Here is a 21,366-nt window from a genome sequence, read left to right on the forward strand (position 1 = left end):
GCTGACAGCTTCATAAATAGTAAAAACTGTACATGTAATTACTTCCTGCCAGTTAACACAAAGGATTACTGCACACATACCAAGTTTCTGATGAGTGAATGAACAAAAACATCTGGTCTCTTTCCAAACTAATACATCTTAGCCATATCTTCATTCATTAATTAGCTAGCATGCATACGGTATTTAATTCTTTGGAAGATACTCAGAGGTTGAAGAATGCTGTTCAGAATTAAAGACAACTGCATATAAGCAATTTTCTTAAGTCAGCTAACCATTTTTATACAGTATTTATGTAGTGGTATGGAATACTTAACATTTATCTCCAGTCTTCTTTTTTCTCTAAAACCTGAGTATTTTGGTTCGTTTTGAATATACCTGCCAGAAACCTGTACCGTATCTCTCCTTATCTACTAGTGTCCTTTACTCTGATTCCTGAAGTTGGGTGAGGGTTTTTTTCCCCTTTTCCTGTACTGAAAGCATTTGACACTTACTGTAACTAAAGAGACTTTTTGGTTTGTTGGTTGGTTTGGCTTCCAAACAGACTTGAGAACCATTCCTGCAACATCACTCACGGCTACATTCAATACACATGTAATCCCACACACTATTCCCACACAAAACATTCATGCTTTCTTTAGTAGAAAAGTGAAACCATCTGGTGTGATTTTCTCATTTATCTTGACCATTAGAATCTTTTTTGGTTTGCAAACTCTCTCCTACTGGACATCTTCAAAACAACAAACAATCCGATAACGCCACGTAATACGGCCATCTCAAATCACCAACACTTCACTAAATCTCCATACTTCAACTTAAGCAATGTTTGTTTTTCCTAGTAAGTGTTGCCAAAAGAATACTATTGTGTTTTAGGTCAACGTAAGTTTTCATTTGCTTCTTTCAAGGGAAAATATTGATCAGAGAAAGCAGAGCAAGGAGCCAAACATGGCCTCAGTTATCTGTAAAGTTTATATTTACCAATGCTTTTGACTAGTTTCAGGAGACTACTCTGCTTTTCTCATTACAAAAAGAGCTACAAAGAGACGTGTTTGGATGAGAGAATTAGACTGGACTCTGGAGACTACTAACAGTTATAAGCTAACAAATGAAATCAACAGCAAAATCTGTCCCAGAAAGCATGGGATGAAAAGCAGAAAGCATCCCAGGGAGAATGATTTTTGCTCCAAATAATGTTCAGTAACTTCTCAAGAGATGAAATTGTCATAGAAATCCGGTACACAGACATGACACGAACCAGTCAACTAGAGAAACATTGCTGCCTCTAAGTGAAATCAGTATGAATACAAGTCTTATTAGTGCTCAGACTTCTTACCTCGATTCTTAACAAAACCGAGGAAGCGCTCTTTATCTGGGAATTTCACAGCATGTAAAGACAGAGTCCAAGTTATGGTATGTCATTGCCCATCAGTGAGAGCTTTCGCATACCACTTTGACCAAAGGACAATACCGTTACCTGGCACTGATATTAGCCATTTAACAATCTTAACTGATGCATTTTCTTCATCTTCCTGGGAGAGGTAAGAGTTACACAAACCATCATATGAACCCACTAAAGACTTTTCTACTAATACTGAAAGCACACAGAATTCACTCCAGTAGTTCAGTAACACATAGGAGTTTAAGAGGCTCAATACTTTTCAGTGAAAGGGTAAATAATATTAGCTTCCACTGCAGCAAGTTGCTTTAATGATGCAATTAAGCCCTAACTGCAGTATCAGCAGAATCATCCTTATGCCCAATATAGGATCTAGAAAAATGTTTATTTTTCTAGCACCAATACTGAATATATGATAGGAGAAACTACTATGGAAAGATAGCTTCATTTTGACAAATTCATTGCTTATGACTGTAAAAATACGTGTTTTGTATATGCTGCTTGCAGAAATAAACAATCTGATCTTTTGCAGATTCAATGTGCTCACTTTCACCAGTCTTTCCCACATTATTACCCAGTCCTTACCCCTCACCTCTTTACCTACTTTGCACACACTCACTTTTCTGATCTCCACCACTCACTTGGTGCTGATGTAACATTCAGAAGGGGAAGATGGAAATCTCTGCATTTCTAATCTTCAGATAGTTAAAATGTAGAAATACTACAAAAGAACTCCCCAAAAGAACCTTCTTACACTGGAACTGCCTCCAAAAGCCACAAGGAAATCACCCAGTGAAATCAGTATTACGTTGATGCTGAGCAAGTAGCAAGCATTCTTGGCCCACCCTTCATTAGTCAAGGCTGAAACAAGTGACTGTTACAACAAAAACTCGGATGTAGTCTTTGAGGCAAGCAGATCAACGAAGGAGAAGCAGCACATTTATCCAGAACCAACAGAGAAGACACACAGGGTCAGTAAGGCCTAATAAATATATGTTTTGAAAAAAAAACTACTACAAGGATGTTTTACTAATCTCTGGCTTGCAAGCCTTCATTAGTGTTTTTCAGGCCCCAAAACTTTCACCGTCTAAGTGTCAGCAGTATCACTCTACCAAAAACATTATCTTTACATTCAATTTTGACCTTTCATGGCCTAGCAGCACAAAACCCATGTTGCTACTGCAAGTCTGCTTTATTGCTTCATATCAGAATCATCAGAGCCAGCTCCTTTCCTTAGGTGAAAGGCTGGCGTATATTATCCACTTGGTAAACTTGTTAATTCTTAAGCACAAAATTATACTTTTATTAGCATGTTTTACATTAGAAGGGCTATTTTCAACAAGTGAGTGCAACAGCCAATCATCTGACTTCTTTTTTTTTTTTTTTTTGTAATTAAAATAAACACCCTCTTTTTTGGTGTTAATATACAAACTAACCAGGAACTAGATCTCCTGGCATGCTTCTGCTATCTAAGGTCAAACTCTGAATTCTGTTCAGTTTAAGACTATCGTAGGTTTTCACGTTTCAAATTTCAGATTTCTGTAATTCACATGTTATCTACCATTTTTAATATTTAATGTGCCACTTTCCTTGCTACTTGCTCCAAGAAATTAGCAGATAATTCTTGGTGTACACAGCTAGCACCACAGTGGTTTTGTTGATTTGGAAAGCTCCACTAGAAACACTTTACCAATACTGAACATATAAGACAGAAGAAAAAAAACTCAACCAGTTTTCTAAGGTAGAAGTAACACAAAACGAAGTACCAGCTCAACACAGCCAGTTCCTTCCTCCAACTCAGCTCTGTCACTCACTTAACACTTCCATGAAATTATTTATTTCATTATTCCAGCAGAAAACTACGCTGGCAGAGGGAAGAGGAAGAAATCACAGACTCATGCTGAAGGACAGTTATAAATTCACTTACAATGCACTTGGTTGCTTGCCACTATGTACAATTTAACTATAAACAGTGGAAGAGAGCCGCACTTGGTTAATTTTGACATTAACCCCCCCCACACACATTTAACTTTACTGACAATAATTAAAAAAGGTTTTCATGCTAGTTTCTAAATCATGCTAGATAATCTTAATTGATTTTTTTAAGGTTTGAACAAAGACTAAGAAGCCCAAGAGAATATGCAAATGAAAACTAAAGTATTTTAAGAAAGTTGCTTTGGAGCTTTACATAAACTATTCCAGAATTATCTTGGATATAAATTTAACCAATACCTCAAAACCAAGTAATTTCATGTACTGTAATGGTATCAATGATTATTCAACTGAAGATCTAACATTTCTCAGATAAATTAGATGATATGGTAAGGGTGTTTAGTTTTTCTTTTGCAAGAAAAAAAAGAATCCTTACTATTCAAGATCACTTTTTTCCCCTGATGGATTTTCAAAGCTGAGGGAGCTACAATCTGCCAAAGCAAGGCTATTCCAGGGAAATACCATTATGTGCTTGCAGTTATCTTTAAGGCATCTGCTCCTGGCTATTAGATTAATTTGTCTGGTATGGATGTTGAATTATCATTGTCTTACAGCATGATCTGCACTAAAATGTAAGTATGAAAAGCTGTATTATGAAAGGGAACATTAACCACATTTCACATTGTGATTCATAAGGCAGTGCCCAAAATACACCATTATCTGAAAGTTAATTTAAAGTAACATAACAAAGTGCTATACTTCCACATGCAACATTTCAGAAGCCTCCAACGTGAATGTTAACAGCCATTACAGGGATTAACCAAAGGACGATCCAGTCTCTGGCAGTGATAACTACTGGATATTAAGAGAAGGGCTTAGGAACATGGCAAGCAGGGGCTGCATCTCTGTACATAAGATCTAGTTTGAAATCTAAAGTGATTGATAAAGATGTGCATTAGCACCAAAGGCCGCAGCTTCAAACTGTCAAGAGTGTATCTTGGTATCTTAAGGCAAGATCCGTCTTGTAAAGCATATAGAGAAACCAGAGGCATAAACAGGAAGAAAGGAATTTCTCCAACCAGTAGGTAAGTCACGTACTGAGTAATGAGCCTAGATGGATTAACCCTCTTGAGCCAACTGGTTCATACGGAAAACTTCTGGTATACTCACAATCCATATGCATGATTTGGGTAACACATTTCTGATACTGGAAGTTATAAAACCAAGTAAACCTGCCTACTTTGTTTTTTCAAATCTGTGACTATTTATGTCCATGTTAAATGCACCAGTTCCAAGGGCTGACAAGTCTCATACAGAGAAGGAAAATCCAGTTTCTTGCTGAAGAACCTGGTGGTGACTCTATAATGACTTGAGTCTAATGAAGGGTTATTTGCCAACTTCAAAGAACAAAGCAGGCTCCGAGCTAACTCCTCCACTCTAAGAGCTATGACTTAGGAAGGAGCAGAAAATGAGAATTTCCTACAAACTTTTTATGACTCCCAAGATACTAAAGGCAAAGAGTAGGAACAGCACAGTGAGACTCTGTAGCATTTAATGAACACCTTCCCCCAGGAAATAAACTGCCTGTAGCCTGGCCTACAGGCCTGAAACTTGAATTATATACCTGGCAAATAACCTCAGGAGATCACTCAGCCTAGGTTGCCTAAGTAGGTCCTACTTGAATTGAATTCAAACTAGAGGAGAAGGTTCCAGGATCCAATCCCCACTTGTTGGCACTAGGCTACCGCTGGGAGGACCTACATTTTTCCTTACGAGAAGCAAACCACTGTGTTAATTTCAGTTTCTGAAGATTCCTTATGAAGCCTTTTAAGTTTAAGAGGTGATTCATTTGTGGACTGTGCCTCATCAGTTTTGACAAGTGCCCTTCACTCACACACTACTCATGCACACGCACGCACTACTCATGCAAGTACCAGCACTGGACCCTCCTGACTAGCTACTATTGATGTAGTAATCTTGATGAAGAGCATCTAGGATTTATACAATGGCACAATAGAGTTTTCAGTTTGGTTCTTTATGCCCTTCCTGACCATTCATGACATTGACTCTGCTTCCTTTTACTTTTTTTGTCAGCCAACATTTTTCATGCCTTTCCGCATGCTTTGTCACATGTGAGTGTTGACAAGTTGGGTAACTGCCTGCCTTTCAATATATGCCTCTTTTTACATCAAAAATTAAGTAATGAAGTTTTAATAATTTTACACTTGATTTACTGCTTAAGTATTTTTAAGTCATTTTCTTCAGCTTACATGAAGAGATAGGCACTGCGTATAGAAGAAAGTTGAGCTAACAAGATTGCTCACTCTGCCCACCATCTGCCTGAATTAAGTATCTTTTTCATTACTGTAAATAATGGAAACCAGGTTATTTCATTCTCAACTGCTCACACCCAGCACCTTCTTGGAACAGGTAAGTACAAGAAATTTGGCTTAAAGTGCAACTAATTTGGAAGAAACAAGATTAGTTTAACCAGAATGTATGACTGGCTATCTAAAAACCCCACTCGGAAGTTCCTCATCTGTGAACACCTTTTACACTGAAATGAAAGAACATGATCAGCAAATACTGGCCATCTTTGCTTTTTTACGAAGATGAGCTATTAAGGAATAAATTACTAATGTCTCTGTCAATTGCAGCCTAAGGCAAACATTTTCTGTTTACTAAAAATCTATCAACAAAGGAATTTGGTACAAGCTTTGCCTTTTTAAGCTAAAACCATCTTAGAGATATAAATGCCTATACTTAAAAACTAACTTTTACAGATGTCATCATAATAGTAAAAATATGGCAGCTAATAACCTTTAATTCAAGAACAGCGTCACTGTCAGAAAGTCTTATCTGTAATTTTTATACCCCTTTGGTATACTACTCTCTGGTTTTAAAGAAACCCGATTAAGTCAATTAAGTATCACAGAGGATTTGAAACTAAAAATTTGTTACAGAGTAATGCTGTTAATATTTTGCATGTTACTCCTACAAGTCTGACACTTGGAATCCAGAATTTTACTTAGAATGTGAACGTCAGCTTCCAGCACAAGCTCACAAGAGCTGTCTATAGCAAGAATCTTTTTCATCCTATCTGACTTAAAGTAAACAATGAAATTAATTTTAAAAAAAGAAAAAACTGAAGTTGAGCTAACTTACAAATATAATTTCTACCTGTAACAGCTAATATCCTCTGATAACACACAGAACTTGGAATCAGTCAGTAAATCCCATGCAACTACTCAATTGTTGAATGAAAGAACACAGGGGTTTGCAATCAAAATCCACCTGTCAATGCAACCAGCTTCGAATCACAGGCTGACAGAGTACAAAGGCATTTAGACAACATGAAATAAAACCTACCTGTTGAACATCCTGTTGAAAAACGCATAGCTGAAGCCGCTGGTGCAAGCGGACCTTTCGATGCTGCCAAATATTTTCCAGTTGGCGCTGGTGGTGCAGTACTTCATGGATCACATCCAGAACATGATGAACTGCTTTTGAGTAGTTGGCAGAAGCGGTGAGGGAATCGGAACTCCCAGGAGTCAAAGGTCTCTGAAGTTTGTCAAGCAATGACTTTCCATCTTGGCTCACCTGACCACCAGAAAGGACGAAGAATTACTTGTCTTGCCAAAAGCTTGTTAGACCATTATTTCATTCCCCACCCCCTCTCCCCACTTTAGATGTCTTTAAGAACTCGGGGAGCAGTGATGAAGTTTTTTTTTTTTATTCCTTGCATGATTACATGTAGCTGTTATAGAAGAAAAAAAAAATATTGTATATTCTCCCTCTATGTAAGATAATTTTAAGAAGTAGCACTCTTCTAAATAACAGCCTGTCTTTCAATTTTTCAATTATCTTAAGAGTGCTTTTCCATTAAAGTGTTTTTTTTAATTTTGTTTTAACAGGTCAATTCTAACTTAGAATAAATATTTTTCAGCTCTTTCTCTAGTCATCAAAGCACCTAAAATTAAGCATTTGCTCAGAATTACCCTTCCAGGAGCATCTCTCTTTTTATTTGCTGTAAAGGTGAACAGGGAGGTTACTTTCTATAGGTGAATATTAATTTGATTAATACATTTAGACCAACAGATATAAACTTAGGACAGGATTTGATCTGACACGATTTACAACTTCTAAATTATTACTGTTACTGGTAAGCCAAAGGCAAACTGCTGTTATGGCAAACTTAAACCTGATTGAATCACTTAAAACCTTTCCATGAAGCACAGAAAGATACCCTTTCCCAAAATGAGCTTAACTACTGATGCTGACAAGAAACATTAGTCATTTCTAATTGTCATCTTCTCCAATTCAAACCACAGCAAAAATATCCAGATTTACCTTGCATACTAATTAAAAAGCAATAATCCCATCTTATCTGGTCACTGGTAACATTTAGCATTTGCCAAGGCTCTTGAAAGCATTTTTTGTTGGCGTTTAACTATTCTGTCACTTTTAGCATGAAGCTCAGAACTGTTACAATTCAGTATCATTCAGCTATCTGTAAAGAACTTTTCTAATAGCTCATCTAACAGGCAGGAAAAATTAATCCGAAACCACAAGACCGGAGTGTAAACAATAGTCTGAATCCATCAAATCAACACCACGACAGAAACAGAAAATTTGTCAAGACCTTCCCTCAGTGGCTCTTTTCAACAATTTTCACGAAATCTAGGCACATTTTAAATTTGCTATTCAGTAGTCAAACAGATCTGAATGAAAATTCTTTTCTAATACTTAGTTTACAAGTGAGTCTATTTCTCAGTTCCAATTTAAGCTTTTTCATTTTAGTAACAAGTATCAACACAGAGAATGAAGCTCACTTGGAAAAGTAGCTCCTATAAAGTCAAGACAGGCAGAAAAAGAGTATAGTCCATAGCAGTTATTATAATGATGACTTTTTTCTTTTCTGTATCCAAAGCAATTATCTGAGTCTTTCAAATATTTCAAAATAATGGACTTAAATTATCTATCGAGAGTCCATGATATTTAAGGAAAAAAGATAATTAATTGTGACAGTCCCTTGATCTGATTAGTTTATTAGCTTTACAAGCAAATGATCATGCACATTTCCTCTTTGGAGTTAACACAGTAAACTTTTCTTCCTTCCCAGTGCATGACTACCTTAAGATTTCAGTGAGATATATAACTTCATTTATATATATAATTTCATTTAAGGCACAGCTATTGGATTTTCAAGCACACCAGTTATCTAAGCTTGTAAGCTAGTAAGTTACTTTTCTAGTAATATACAGTAATTATCTGCAGTAAAATCAGACTGTCTAGTCTTAAAAGCATTTACTCTCTTAAAATTACTGTCTTCTACTTTGCAACCAAGTCATCTTGTCAAGACATTGTAATCTAAAATGAATGACAAAGTGGTGTAATTTCCACAGTGTTCCTCTCTCTCTTCCCCCACTGTTCATTCATCACAAAATGAAAGGAGCTCCATGCTGTAACAGAAATGGAGTCATACATCTAATAATGATAAGCAATAATTCTGTAATATCTTTACACAGAAAGACAACTCCATCAATCTTCGAAAAGGAATGCATGTTTAAATAAGGCAAAATAAAACCTTCTGTCCAGAGGAGGAACATGACTTGTACATACACATACAACTGTTACTTCTGCACCAATTCTGGTTGCTAAAAACAAAGCTATTGCTTTACCAGATGGGGAAAAGTAATGACCTGAAATCAGAAGAAAGGCATCTACTGTTGGGTTGGGATTTTTTGAGCAGTACCAATGAAGATTTTGTTAAAATGTCCAGCTATCACAAAATCAAAAGTTACAGCTTTGAAATCCTAAATAAAATTTTCAAGGTATTTGCCAGAGCAATCCTATAATCTACCCATCTAATTTATTTTCATTATGCATCACCAGGAAGCAAACAGTATTTAACATGGTAATCCACAGTACTTATTTACACTTAACAGCACGCTCTAATCCAGTCACATCCCTGATGAAAAAAAAAACCCACAAAAAACCCAATCCAAACCAAACAAAACCAAATTAAAACATCCCACTATCCTAACCTCAACGCTTTATAATCATTTTTCTAGAGAGCACAAGCCTTCTTATTCCTTGCTGCACTCTCATGGAGCAGGCACCCCTGATTGCCTCTCTTCCCATAAATCTACTATAAGCGTGCTATGTCTCTGTCCCTTGTTTTACAAAGGGATCCTCTCAATGAAGAGAGGTTATAATGAGGAAAAGAAACCTTCCTACAAAACATGCTCTCAAGAATGAGTTAAAACAGATATGTGTAGTAAGACCACAACTTTTATCATCAAAGGTGTGCTTCAGTATGTCATTAGATCAGCTGACATAGCAAGGTGGCATATATCAGGAATGGAGGTATCAGTGTGTATTTTACACACAAGAACAACTCATGTGAACTCTGGACATCTGACTCATGGTAATAAAGTTTATGCAGGCCCTAGGATGGCAGGTATTCAGAAAATCCAGTTTTGATATACTAACAATAGGACTGATCATCAGCATTAATCTTACCCTCCTTTCCTGCTAAATGAAATGTGACCAGACTTAGGATTCAGTTGCCCATAATAGAGCTGGTTCATCAGAAAGTAGTTTTATCTTTAATGTAATGTATAAATCACCACCATTAATTCAATCCCACATGACCTCCTTTTAAAAGAAGGTGCAGGCTGTGGCCTAAGCTATCCTATGTCCACTGATCATTGTTTACCACGATTTAATCAAATGCATAATTTTATGCAACTTTCATGAGAACAGAAACTGCTGTATTTAATCCAGAATAACATCAGTCCAACTTAAGAGCAAAAATAGTTTTACCCTGTGATGAGAACAACTCTGGAAAAAGAAAGCAAGAAAAGCTCGACAGGAAATACAGAAAATAATTGTTAGCTGACAGTGAAGTCAATATCCATGTGATTTCTCATTTCAGCTAGCTAAAGCACATGAGAGAACCCAAAATTTGAAGAAAAACAAGAGATACTTTAGTCATCGCTTTCCAGGCCACCTTCAGAATAAGCATTTTTTCTTAAGTTGTAAATACAACTATTAGAAACACTGAGAAATACTATTACTTCATTGTGTGCAGAATGCAAGATTAGAGCAGCAGCACAGCATAGGCTAATCTTACAAACACTGACTACATAGGCATGCTAGCTTATTTAAGTGTCTTTGAGGTTGGCAGAACTGAGTATATTACCTCCTGGCTTGTCAAGTGACATCCTTTGATGGTTAAGCCTTTTTTGTGAGGCAATTTCAGAGGTGGATTTTCAAAACACACTTAAAGCAATCTATGCCAACAGAATACTTTCCCAAAGAATACCCAGATAGCTTCCCTTCAAGTAAGTGTTTCAACGATAGTATCATACTGCTATTAAAAAGGTAGTAATATGCAAATGTAAATTAAAACATGCTTGGTACACTGCATGGGTTTTTTGTACCACACATGGTTCCATCTTGCCTTTTAAATTTCTTTCAGAAGATTAAAGAGAAGACATAACACTTAACTTTTGAACAACAGTAGCAAAGCCCAGTATACTAAATTAAAAAATAAGCCTGGCACTTGAGTTTCCAACTAATGCACTATGCAACAAGTGATGCCAGTTCATTATCCAAACAATATTACACCATTTTATCAAGTCAGCAACCTAAGGAAACAAGCAAGACCCTTACCTCAGAGTAAGCCAAGGTAATATGCTCATATATCCCTTGATGATGATGGATAGCATCTTCTAAATCTTGCAGTTCTGAAGGAAGCTCCACCTCACCGCAGGCTTTACACCATGAGTCCACATTGCTCATGTACTGCAACAGAGAAAAAATGTTCTGCTTGATTTTGGGTTCTATCAATAAATACACACACGTTGGTAATATACAAAAGGACTGGCATCTGTGTGATGGCCACTGAAAAGACTTTTTTTAAGGGAAAAATGTTTAATGTATTTCTCTGTGAACCAACCAAAATGAAGCTTGTATCAGAATAGAAACAAATATTCAAGTCTGACTATACTTGTGCTTTTAGTTATATGGAACTCTCCGAGCCGTTCACAGACAGGCAGGCTTAGTTGTATGTTGGCAGCCTTCAGAACCAATTAAACTGCTGGCAATACTTATGCTTCAAGTTTACTCTTGCTCCTTTTCTTGACTTTACAGCTAAGAAAAAGTTTACTTCACCCTGCACCTACCATTTCAGATGCATGAAAGCCAACTGAGGTCTTGTCTACTCAAAGAGGTAAAACATGCTACAACTTTCAAGTCCAGACCCTCAGCTTTTACCGATCAACTCCCTGTGCAGATACTCATGGTATCATGAGGTATCACCTCACCTTTTTTAGATCTTCAGAGAAAACCAAGTTACTTTGCACATGTGTACACGCATACACACAAAGAATTAATGGTGAACTGTTCACTGAAACACTCCATAGTTGTCTTTTGCTGGAAAGAGATCATCAAGGAGGCAAAGCAGTGTTAGAACACAGCAAATTCACACCTCAGTCCCCAAGCACTAACTTCTACACACAGAGAAGCACTAAATCCATTTGGTAAGCTCCTACAGCAGCAAGCATGTAAGGGATTTACAACTTAAGCGGGGGTCTCTTAGGACTAACACTGAACTTTGAGCGCACAGCTATGTCAGCATAGCTGCTCAAGTCAAGCCTTTCAGGGGAAATTGAGGATACGGCAACAGAATCTCTTCTGCAGACAATTTAAGTTATCTCTGAAGCTCAAGCTGTCTTGACAGACAAGAAACTGCCATCATAGCTGTATGCACAGCAGAAGTTCCGTCAACTTATTTTTGACAGCTAGGGGGCATGAATTTTATACCCTCGTTGTGCTAGGAAAGGAAAGAGGAAAAAAGAATCTGTTTTTCTAGGAGTTTTCATAGCTGTTGAACTCAGTACAGCCAAGCACTTGTGGTACCTGTAAACTAAATTTGTCCTCTATTCATGTCAAGTTCAAGTCTCAAAAGTTTTACGAAACCAAGTCATTTCTCTCATCGTAAGTATCTTAATCCCTGGAGCACAAGTAGTGTTTTGAGGCAAAAGTAATCCACAGACCATTTCTGGTACTCCATCATTGTTTGAAAGCTGGGAGGAAGGGAGATAGAGTACTTAACTCTAAGACACTTATTTAATTCTCATTTCAGCAAGGGGCAAATTTAAAAATCTCTAACGTTAAGCACTGAATATTAAAAGAAACTCCACGTGGGACCACAGAGCTCCACACCTCTTGCACCAGTCAGCAGGCACTGATAGCTGGGTGCAGTCTTCACTGTGTCTGACAGCAGGCAGCGACACTCACCTGTCACTTGCAAGAGAACACGTGCATTCAAGAAAGGTATGTTATTTCTTTTAGCTGCATACTTTTTAATCATCTTTTTATGTAGGTCAAGCATTGCCATTCTCTAAAGGGGTCATTCCTCTCATTCCAAACCCTCTTTCCTTGAGCTCACTCTTCACTGCTAATGAAACAGCTCATATATCACAGCCAGGTATCTTACAAAGCAACTAGGACAATCCATCACAGTTAATCATAAAATGAAAACCACAGAAGGAGCAATTAAAAAGCAAATTAATCCCAGCAGATGCACTATTTTTCCTCATTCTTCTCTCTCCTGTTTACACTTACATTTAGTGCTGAAGAAGGTAACACCAACCCCTACCACAGTTGCCCAGCACACACACACAAAATTTACTCCCCTGACTTCTGATGAACATAATTTTCTTATGAAAAAGGACAACATTTGAGGCAGGGTATACGTATCTGTTCATGTTTCACCATCTCTCTCCTACATGTATGGCTGACAGTGCTTAAACGTAAAGCTGAATAACCCAAGCAATTATAAAAGCATCAATACTAATAAGGTGCCACACTGTGTCTATCAAATGCTTCAAGCTGGTTGGTGACTTTTATACCAGAAAACAATTCCTTCGGCTCCTTTTTATGTGGCTTTTCTATAAAACCTGCTAAAAATACTTATTATAGTGGCATCAGTTTATATACTTTACCTTAATCTGTCTAAGGACAGTTCAATCAATGTCACCACTAACATAATGAAAAGCAATGTGTATTTGCATCTTAATATGTTCACATTTCTAATTTCTGGACATTTATGAAGTTGAATATCTGTGTAGTAGAAATCAGGAAAAAAAATAAAGCGTGCTTCTTCCCTCTATTTCTGCAGTTATCAACTCCCAAGTGGTTCCTTCATTTATTCCAAATTAAAGTTACATCAGACATGAGACCTTTTCTTGGATCCAATTTAGCAAGGCAAATGGAAAGAAAAGTATCTACAGCAGCCAGACAGCACACCAGAGCTTCAGTCAGCCTTAACCATCCAGGAACCTCTGCTCTCCAAATTCACCAGAGATGTACAGAGCAGTCAGTCTATAATATCAATGGGTGACTCAACAGCACACACATAGCAACTCCTTCAGAACTGAATTCCCTTGAGGGGAAAACATGCTTTCACCATCAAGACTATTAACTTGGGGATATTTATTCCCATTTCCCCTACATATACCTCTTCTCTGGCAGTTATACATGGTTAATGACTTAATTAAAATAATTGGTATAGGCCTAAAGCTAAAAATTTTGTTTAATATAGGAGGAATCTCTTATGGGATACTAAGTAAACATCTCCCACCACAATTTCAGATTCAGAAGACAGTTAATTAACTTCTCAACTTTCAGGCCAGTTCAACTTAGTTTTCTATAAGCAATTACTATGCGTTAAATCTTGACTTTCAAGGACTGATTGGGGTGAAGTGGTGAGGACAACAGAACGAGTGATGATTTCTGGATGTAGGAAAGGCATTATATTGATACTGACTATACTAAAATTTTTCCTTTCTTTCTTTCTTTCAACTTAAAAGCTTTATATAGTTAAGCATTTATGTCCACATCATTTTGATTCATATAGCTAATTTGGCTAAGTTTTGTCTTGCATTGATATGGGTAAGGCATTCTGTAGAGAATATAAGGGCAGTGGGGTGTCCTGAGGAGAATAAGCTTTTATTTGAGTATCAGCTGAAATAGGCAGAAATTAATGCTCTGGCTTTCTGGCTGACCTTTTCAATCACTCTCTTGTGCTTCTGTCTGAATCAAAAGCAAAGAATACAACTCACCATTCCAGCACGGAAAATTTTGTTGGCACCATCCCCATTCACTAACCTGTTCAGCTTTCTGGTGGAAGATGGAGGACATATCCAGTAACGTGCTACGTTCATCCAAGGCTGCAGCAAACGCCTTCCATTCTTGCTCCAACTGACTAGCAATCTGTTTTATTTGCTGTGAAGCATAATGGCCAGACTCAACCAGGCGATTTGCTACTGACATGATGCGGTTTATGTTTACATACACATTCTATGGAGAAGAAGGAAGGAAAAATTAGTGGAAGTTAGCAGACCACTTAAATACAGAGGTATATTTCTATAAAATTCTTCTTTATTACAGTACTCCTTAATAGACTGGTTTTATTTGCCAAGTTTGTGCATGCTGAACTTTGGAATCTAGGTGTATAATGTAACAGCCTATCTGTATCATTGACAAGGCAGAAGGACAACTTGAAACGACCAGAGAGTCTCAAGCTAACGTTAACAGTCAGCTTAAACAAGGTCATATTATACAAAGACCCATTATTACAATGAAGAGGAAAAGCTAATCATATTGTGCAACAGCCTCAATAAGAATCTTTACAGACGTTCAAGTCAACAAGACATTCATACACACTGAATACAGGAAAATCAAAGTATAATTAGTAAGCACTTGATCTATCCATGGTATGCATGTGTGCAACATCACTCTACAAATCTTTACATCGACTTCTGAATGTCTTTCTATTTTTTAAGTAAGAAAACACAGAACTCTGAATTCGAAGGAGTTCAACAGCATTAGATTTTATTTTCCTGCCACTATATTGCCTCAGAGCTAGCACTGAAGACTAGACAAATAACATCAAAGATCAGAAAGATTCTCTAGCATACTGGCATTACTCACTGATGGCTCTTAGTTGCTCTAATTTTCAATCAAGAGTTTCTGATTCCTGCAAAGCCAGAAACAAGAACAACTTCACCACCAAAAGGTTTCCCAGTAGCTCTTCCAGAGCTACATGTATATAATGCTGTGTTTACACTTCTTTCTATTGGACTGACTCTCATACATCTAGAATGAAGTTTTTAGAATCACAGGATTGTTGAGGTTGGAGATCATCTAGTCTAACCCCCCTGCTCAAAGTGGGTTCAATCACAGCAGGTTGCTCAGGGTCATGTCCAGTGGGGTTTTGAGAATCTCTCAGGATGGAGAGACTACAATCTCTCTGAGCAACCTGTTCCAGTGTTTCTTATGTTTAAATGGAATTTCTTGTATTTCAGCTTTCCCCATTACCTCTTGTTCTGTTACTGGATACCATAGAGAAAAGTCTGGTTCTGTCTTCTTCACTCCCTCCCATGCCTCCATCTTATGTATAATTTTACATACGTAAAATCCCTCCTAAACACTCCTTTATCCAGGGTAACCAATCCCAGCTCTCTCAGCTTCTCCTTCTACAACACGGGCATGCCATACAGGTACTTCAGAGAAGAAATTGGTCATGGTGACTTCCCAGAAAGGGAATGAGAGCTTTCCACATAATGCTGTCCTGTAGGCACATCCTAATTTGTGTGGGTACACTTGGAGCAACTCCAGTTCAGCCCTGTTTTGTTGATTACAGCGTCCCTTTTGTTCACAGCAGACCCTTGGCTTGCCAGCCCAGTCCACCACGTCTCACTCGATTGTTGGTCCTCTTCTCCCTTTCCCATCATTCCTACTATAAAGCCCTTCTTACCAGGTTGTCCAGCCTTCCTGGCAAAGATACTTTTGCCCCACGTAGTCAAACACCAATCCTTGATCCTCAGAGAGAGGGTCCCATGGTTGTGGAAACCAAAACCCTGTTGCCAACATAGAATCATAGAACGGTTTGGGTTGGAAGGGACCTTAAAGATCATCTGGTTCCAACGCCCCTTCCATGGGCAAGGACACCTTACACCAGACCAGGCTGCTCAAAGCCCCATACAACCGGGCCTGGAACACTGCCAGGGATGGGGCATCCACAATCTCTCTGGGCAACCTGTGCCAGTGCCTCACCATCACAGGGAAGAACTTCTTCCTTACATCTACTCTAAATCTACCCTCTTTCAGATTAAAACTGTTACCCCTCGTCCTATCACTACACTCCCTGTTAAAGACTCCCTCTCCAGCTTTCCTGTAGGCCCCCTTTAGGTACTGGCAGGCTGCTATAAGGTCTCCCCGGAGCCTTCTCTTCTCCAGGCTGAACAACCCCAACTCTCTCAGCCTGTCTTCATAGGAGAGCTGCTCCAGCCCTCTGATCATCTTGGTGGGCCTCCTCTGGACTCGCTCCAACAGGTCCATGTCCTTCTTATGTTGGGGGCCCCAGAGCTGAACGCAGTACTGCTGGTGGGTCTCACCAGAGTGGAGCAGAGGGGCAGAATCCCCTCCCTCGACCTGCTGCCCATGCTGCTTGGGATGCAGCCCAGGATATGGTTGGCTTTCTGGGCTGTAAGCAAACATTGCCAGATCATGTCGAGCTTCTCATCAACCAACACCCCCAAGTCCTTCTCCACAGGGCTGCTCTCAATCCACTCATCGCCCAGCCTCTATTTGTGCTTGGGATTGCCCCAAACCACGCGCATGACCTTGCACTCGGCCTTGTTGAACTTCACGAGGTTCGCGCAGGCCCACCTCTGAAGCCTGTCAAGGTCCCTCTGGGTAGCATCCCTTCCCTCCAGCATGTGGACCACGCCACACACCTTGCTGTCGTCAGCAAACTTGTTGACCTGCAGGATCCATCTACCCTCTCACCAGCAGGATTGAGAAGAAAACCACCTGGGCTCCGATGCCCTTGACCATTGCCTCTGGACTCATGTAGCCACACTTGAGACTTTCGAGGTCACCCCTGGCAGTATTGCTGGTGCTCACATGGAAGAGCGGCAGGGGACAATAATCTGAGGGCTGGACAAGCTTTGGAACTCTTTCCACAACGGCCCAAATGCGAGCCCCCATCAAACAGCAAACTTCCATAGAGAATGAGTCAGGGAGGCAGATGAGGGTCTCTGTTCCCTGCAGAAGGGAGTCTCTCGTTACTGTCACTCGCCTCCTTCTTTTGGTGCTCCCATGTGGCTGAGATGGCACAGATGCGTTATTTGACAGCTCCCAGCTCCTCATCAGCCGTGAGGTCAGTGAACCTATTCTGGAGCTGCAAATCCTCAGGTGGAGCAGAAACTCTCCTCCAGTGCCAGAAGCCATTACCTTGGAACCTTCATCATCATGGGAGTCTCCACTTCCCAGACAGGCACCTGACCTTCCTCCCTTCAGTACAGTTGGTAGTTCGGGCTCTTGAAGCTGCAGTGTCGGAAAAGATCTGGTCAATCTCTTTCTCCTTATCTCTGATGCTGTTCAGACTGCTGACCTCCTCCTGCAGCTCCTTTACTTGGTGACACAGATCCTTAATAACTGCACACCTTCTGTGGGCAAGGAAACCCATCTCTGCTGCCCCAGCCTTGGCAAGAAGCCACAGGCATTCCCTGTAGCCCTGGACCTACAGAGCTGTGTCCTTCTGGAGCTCCCTCTGGGTCGAGGCCTCTGATGTTACAGGGACAGTTGGTCCAGCAGTAGCTGGGGACTGTGCCCTGCGGTGCATCACCACCATTGCCGAGGACATGGATGCTGTTCTGAGTAGAGTTGCTGGCCCTTTCTCCATGACCTGCAGCACAAACTGCTCCGTCCGTTGGCTACTTCTGTTAGCTGCACTCGTTCTTGCCTATATCCTAAAAATTTACATGTGGGCCCAAACTGCCAAACACTGCCACACGGAACAGTCGGGAAGAGAACAACAAACACCATTACCATCTCAACAGTCTGCAGTGAAATATTTTTCCCTCTTGTTCACGCAGTGCTTTCTGGAATGCCAACACACAGGAAATGCCATGGAGCAGTTAGCTACCCATCAGCAGCAGCATTGCCACCTTCCCCGATCAGGGGTTGAGGAATTTTGTCCAGCGAGCCAGGGGGACAGAACTGACTGCAACAAGCCTCAGAAAAGGCCACAGATCAACAAGTGACAGAAGAACAAAACCTGAAATTGCTGGAAAACTGTATGGTTATATTACTGTTGAGAGATGTGATGGGCAGCCTGTGCCAAAATCTGACTACACCCCTGCCAGTAAGAGAGGTCAGGGGAGAACGCTGGCACATGGACACCCAACGCCGCACAGACGCTGGGCATCTGAGGTGGAACCATTGCCTGTTGGCCTCGAGCCACCGCCCAGAGCCTGACACTGACTGGCTGGAGCAAGTGTTGCAGTTCCTCCAGGCTTCACTATGCTGACTCATCTGAGTGGTAATGGGCACAGGTCTCTATTAATTGTAACTGTATGCACCTATGTAAGCAGGAGCATACCTGACACAGCCTACACCTCACCACTTAATAAACTGAGCACAGCAGTGTCACGTTGGCTGTTTTTTCCTTCCTGCACAATACTACCTTTTCATTTTTTAGGTTATCCTACACATCTATGCTCTCCTCTTAAGCACAGCCAAAGAACTGGAAGAGAACAAAACTGCTATTTCCAACAAATTTTAAAAGACTGGAGAGCATTTAGGCCTATTAAAGTGTATGTAGCATAAATAAGAGACTGCTATATGAATCCAGAAAGCCATTACATGTTTTTTACAGTGGTGTGAAAAAAACAAGTGTCAAAAGAGAAAAGAATAAAGGCTATATTAGAGTGCCATTTGAACTGTTTGTGTGTCATAATAAAGGAATTTTGGAAATTCTGGAACGCCAATTAGATATGAAGGACAGGGCACCATAAATGTGAAGTTAAACAAAACTGAGCTGTGGTTAAAATGCATTCATTTTCCCATGGCAATCTGACTTCACAAGTGTGGAAGAATACCCCCTGTAGCAGTATGAATATGAATTAAGATGCTGACAGTTGAACACTTTCCAAGCTATGTATACCACATTCCTTTCCTGAAAAAAAAAAAAAAAAAAACCCCAAAAAACCCCCCCAAAACCAACCACACTTATAATCTCAACCTTTTTTTTCCTCCACTATCATATCCCTCACCACCTAATATGTCTACTAAAGCTTTAAGTTTCAATATTTTACAATGCAATGACCCAAAAGAGACAGTTTAGTTAAGGAGGAAAAGAATCTCAGATAGCAACTTGCTACAATTGGACTGTCTTTAACTGATCCTCGAAGGTTAACAAATTTTGTTCAATTTTGTAAAAGGACAAGTAGGTCCACTGTTGTTGTTATATGACAAATGCATATTTTGAGCACTGCTTGAGAAGCACTGTTCCAAATAAGCCGATGCTCATTCCCCAGGGACTGACATCTTATTTGCTGCATGGATTTACATCCTGGTTTTAGTTAAAGAAGCAACAGCTATCAGGTAATAACTGTTAAAGACTTATCCAGCCATCTCATTTACATCATGTGAATCTGCATGAAACATCTGCAGCTTCTAAATGTGTTTCAACTGTCTAAAAAGGCTAAAGTGATACTGCATTTCTTTCATTGTGCTACACATGATTATTGTAACAAAACTAAAAGGGGAACAATTCAAGTCACTGCATTACAGTACATATAGTAAGTACATGAATGTACCTAGTACGCTTATTTTCTCTCACAATGCCCTTTAGCCAGAAGCTGAAAAGACACCTTACAGTATCTGGGAAGCTCCTCATTGCAGAATTAATCCCTAAAGGGTGCATACCTATAAAAAAAAGTATTGCTCAGCAAGGCAACACAGATTAGTAGCTTAACACAAGCTGTAGTGCACTGTGTCATTCTTTGGTGTGTGCCTGAAAGGCAAGTACACAGGGGAAAACATAGGTGACAGCCTGCCAGCTTAACTGAACTTCTATCACACTCAATACAAAATAAAGCTGGCAGATGCCCTGAAGGTTCCATTTTATTTCCTGATTTAGAAAATGTTTGTTTAGCTCTAAGATTTCAAATAGTAGTTTTCTGACACAGAGACTATTAAGCATTCAGTGTTAAAAACAACCACCTCAGTGACATGGTCCATAAGCATCATAAACTGGCACCTCTATGTAAACTGTACTGAGTTTGAACTATTCGTTTGTGATGGAAATATTTTAGCAATGGAATTCCCAAATCACCTGCCACTTCACACACACAAATGGCCAGCAAGACAAGGTGTAGCATTAATGTATGAAATAACACCTGCTTTAATGATTTAAATGTTTTCTAACATCTCTTCTATTCTCACTCTTGCAGCAACAGTAAAACTCTCAGTTTGGGAATCCAAATTTCAAAGATGAGGGCTGCAGAACAACTAAAGGTATCGCCTGACCTCTTCCCTTGACAAAAAATAAATTCAGCAACACCCAGACTACAATTAAGGAAAGTGTTCAACCTGTTCTTCAACTACAAGGATCCTTGTAGTTGAATATAATATATATTCAATATAATTCCACTCCAACCTTCTTCATATTTATTATCTTTCTCTCCTATATTTTTCACGGTGGACCTAGGGAATGTTACTGCAAGACTATATAAGCCAACACCAACATCACCTTCTTTCCTCTCTTACTTTCAACTTATCTTCACTTTCTCATAGTAAATGCCCATGCCTTCAACCTCTCCTTACAGGCATGTCATTTTCATCTGGATGTTCCCCATTACAACATTAAGTATGGGGTTCTAAATTGGACCTAGTTCTCTAGTAGGACCAACTGAATCAGAGCAATTTCTTTACAAATCTTAAGTTCAGCAACCCCAATAAGTATCAAGAGTGGAATAAGATTTGCTTCTTTGCAGCAACACCACAGTCTGTTCCTCTAGTTCATGATCCATTGACATGAACATACTTGCTGCTGTATTAACAACTCACCAGCTGATTGCTTTTTAAAATCTGTTTATTTGCTTCTTCCTTCTTCGGAGTTGCACATCTAGCCTGTTCTATTTCATCTTGTTGACTTTGGAGTGCTCCTCAGAAGC

At 39.4% G+C, this 21,366-nt stretch overlaps 1 protein-coding gene across 6 annotated transcripts in view; it reads right to left on the reverse strand.

The window, feature by feature from the left end:
• The window catches only part of TRIO (trio Rho guanine nucleotide exchange factor), a 258,492-nt gene that overhangs the window by 143,220 nt on the left and 93,906 nt on the right, over positions 1-21,366 (reverse strand). For all 6 annotated transcript variants that reach the window (XM_052781427.1, XM_052781440.1, XM_052781431.1 and 3 more), the window contains exons 7-9: positions 14,507-14,698; positions 11,006-11,137; positions 6,695-6,925 (exon numbers count right to left, since the gene is read on the reverse strand). In XM_052781427.1, coding sequence (XP_052637387.1) covers positions 6,695-6,925; positions 11,006-11,137; positions 14,507-14,698 — 555 coding nt within the window. The remainder of the gene's footprint in view (positions 1-6,694; positions 6,926-11,005; positions 11,138-14,506; positions 14,699-21,366) is intronic.

This window comes from Harpia harpyja, chromosome 1 (assembly GCF_026419915.1).
Source record: "Harpia harpyja isolate bHarHar1 chromosome 1, bHarHar1 primary haplotype, whole genome shotgun sequence".
NCBI lineage: Eukaryota > Metazoa > Chordata > Aves > Accipitriformes > Accipitridae > Harpia > Harpia harpyja.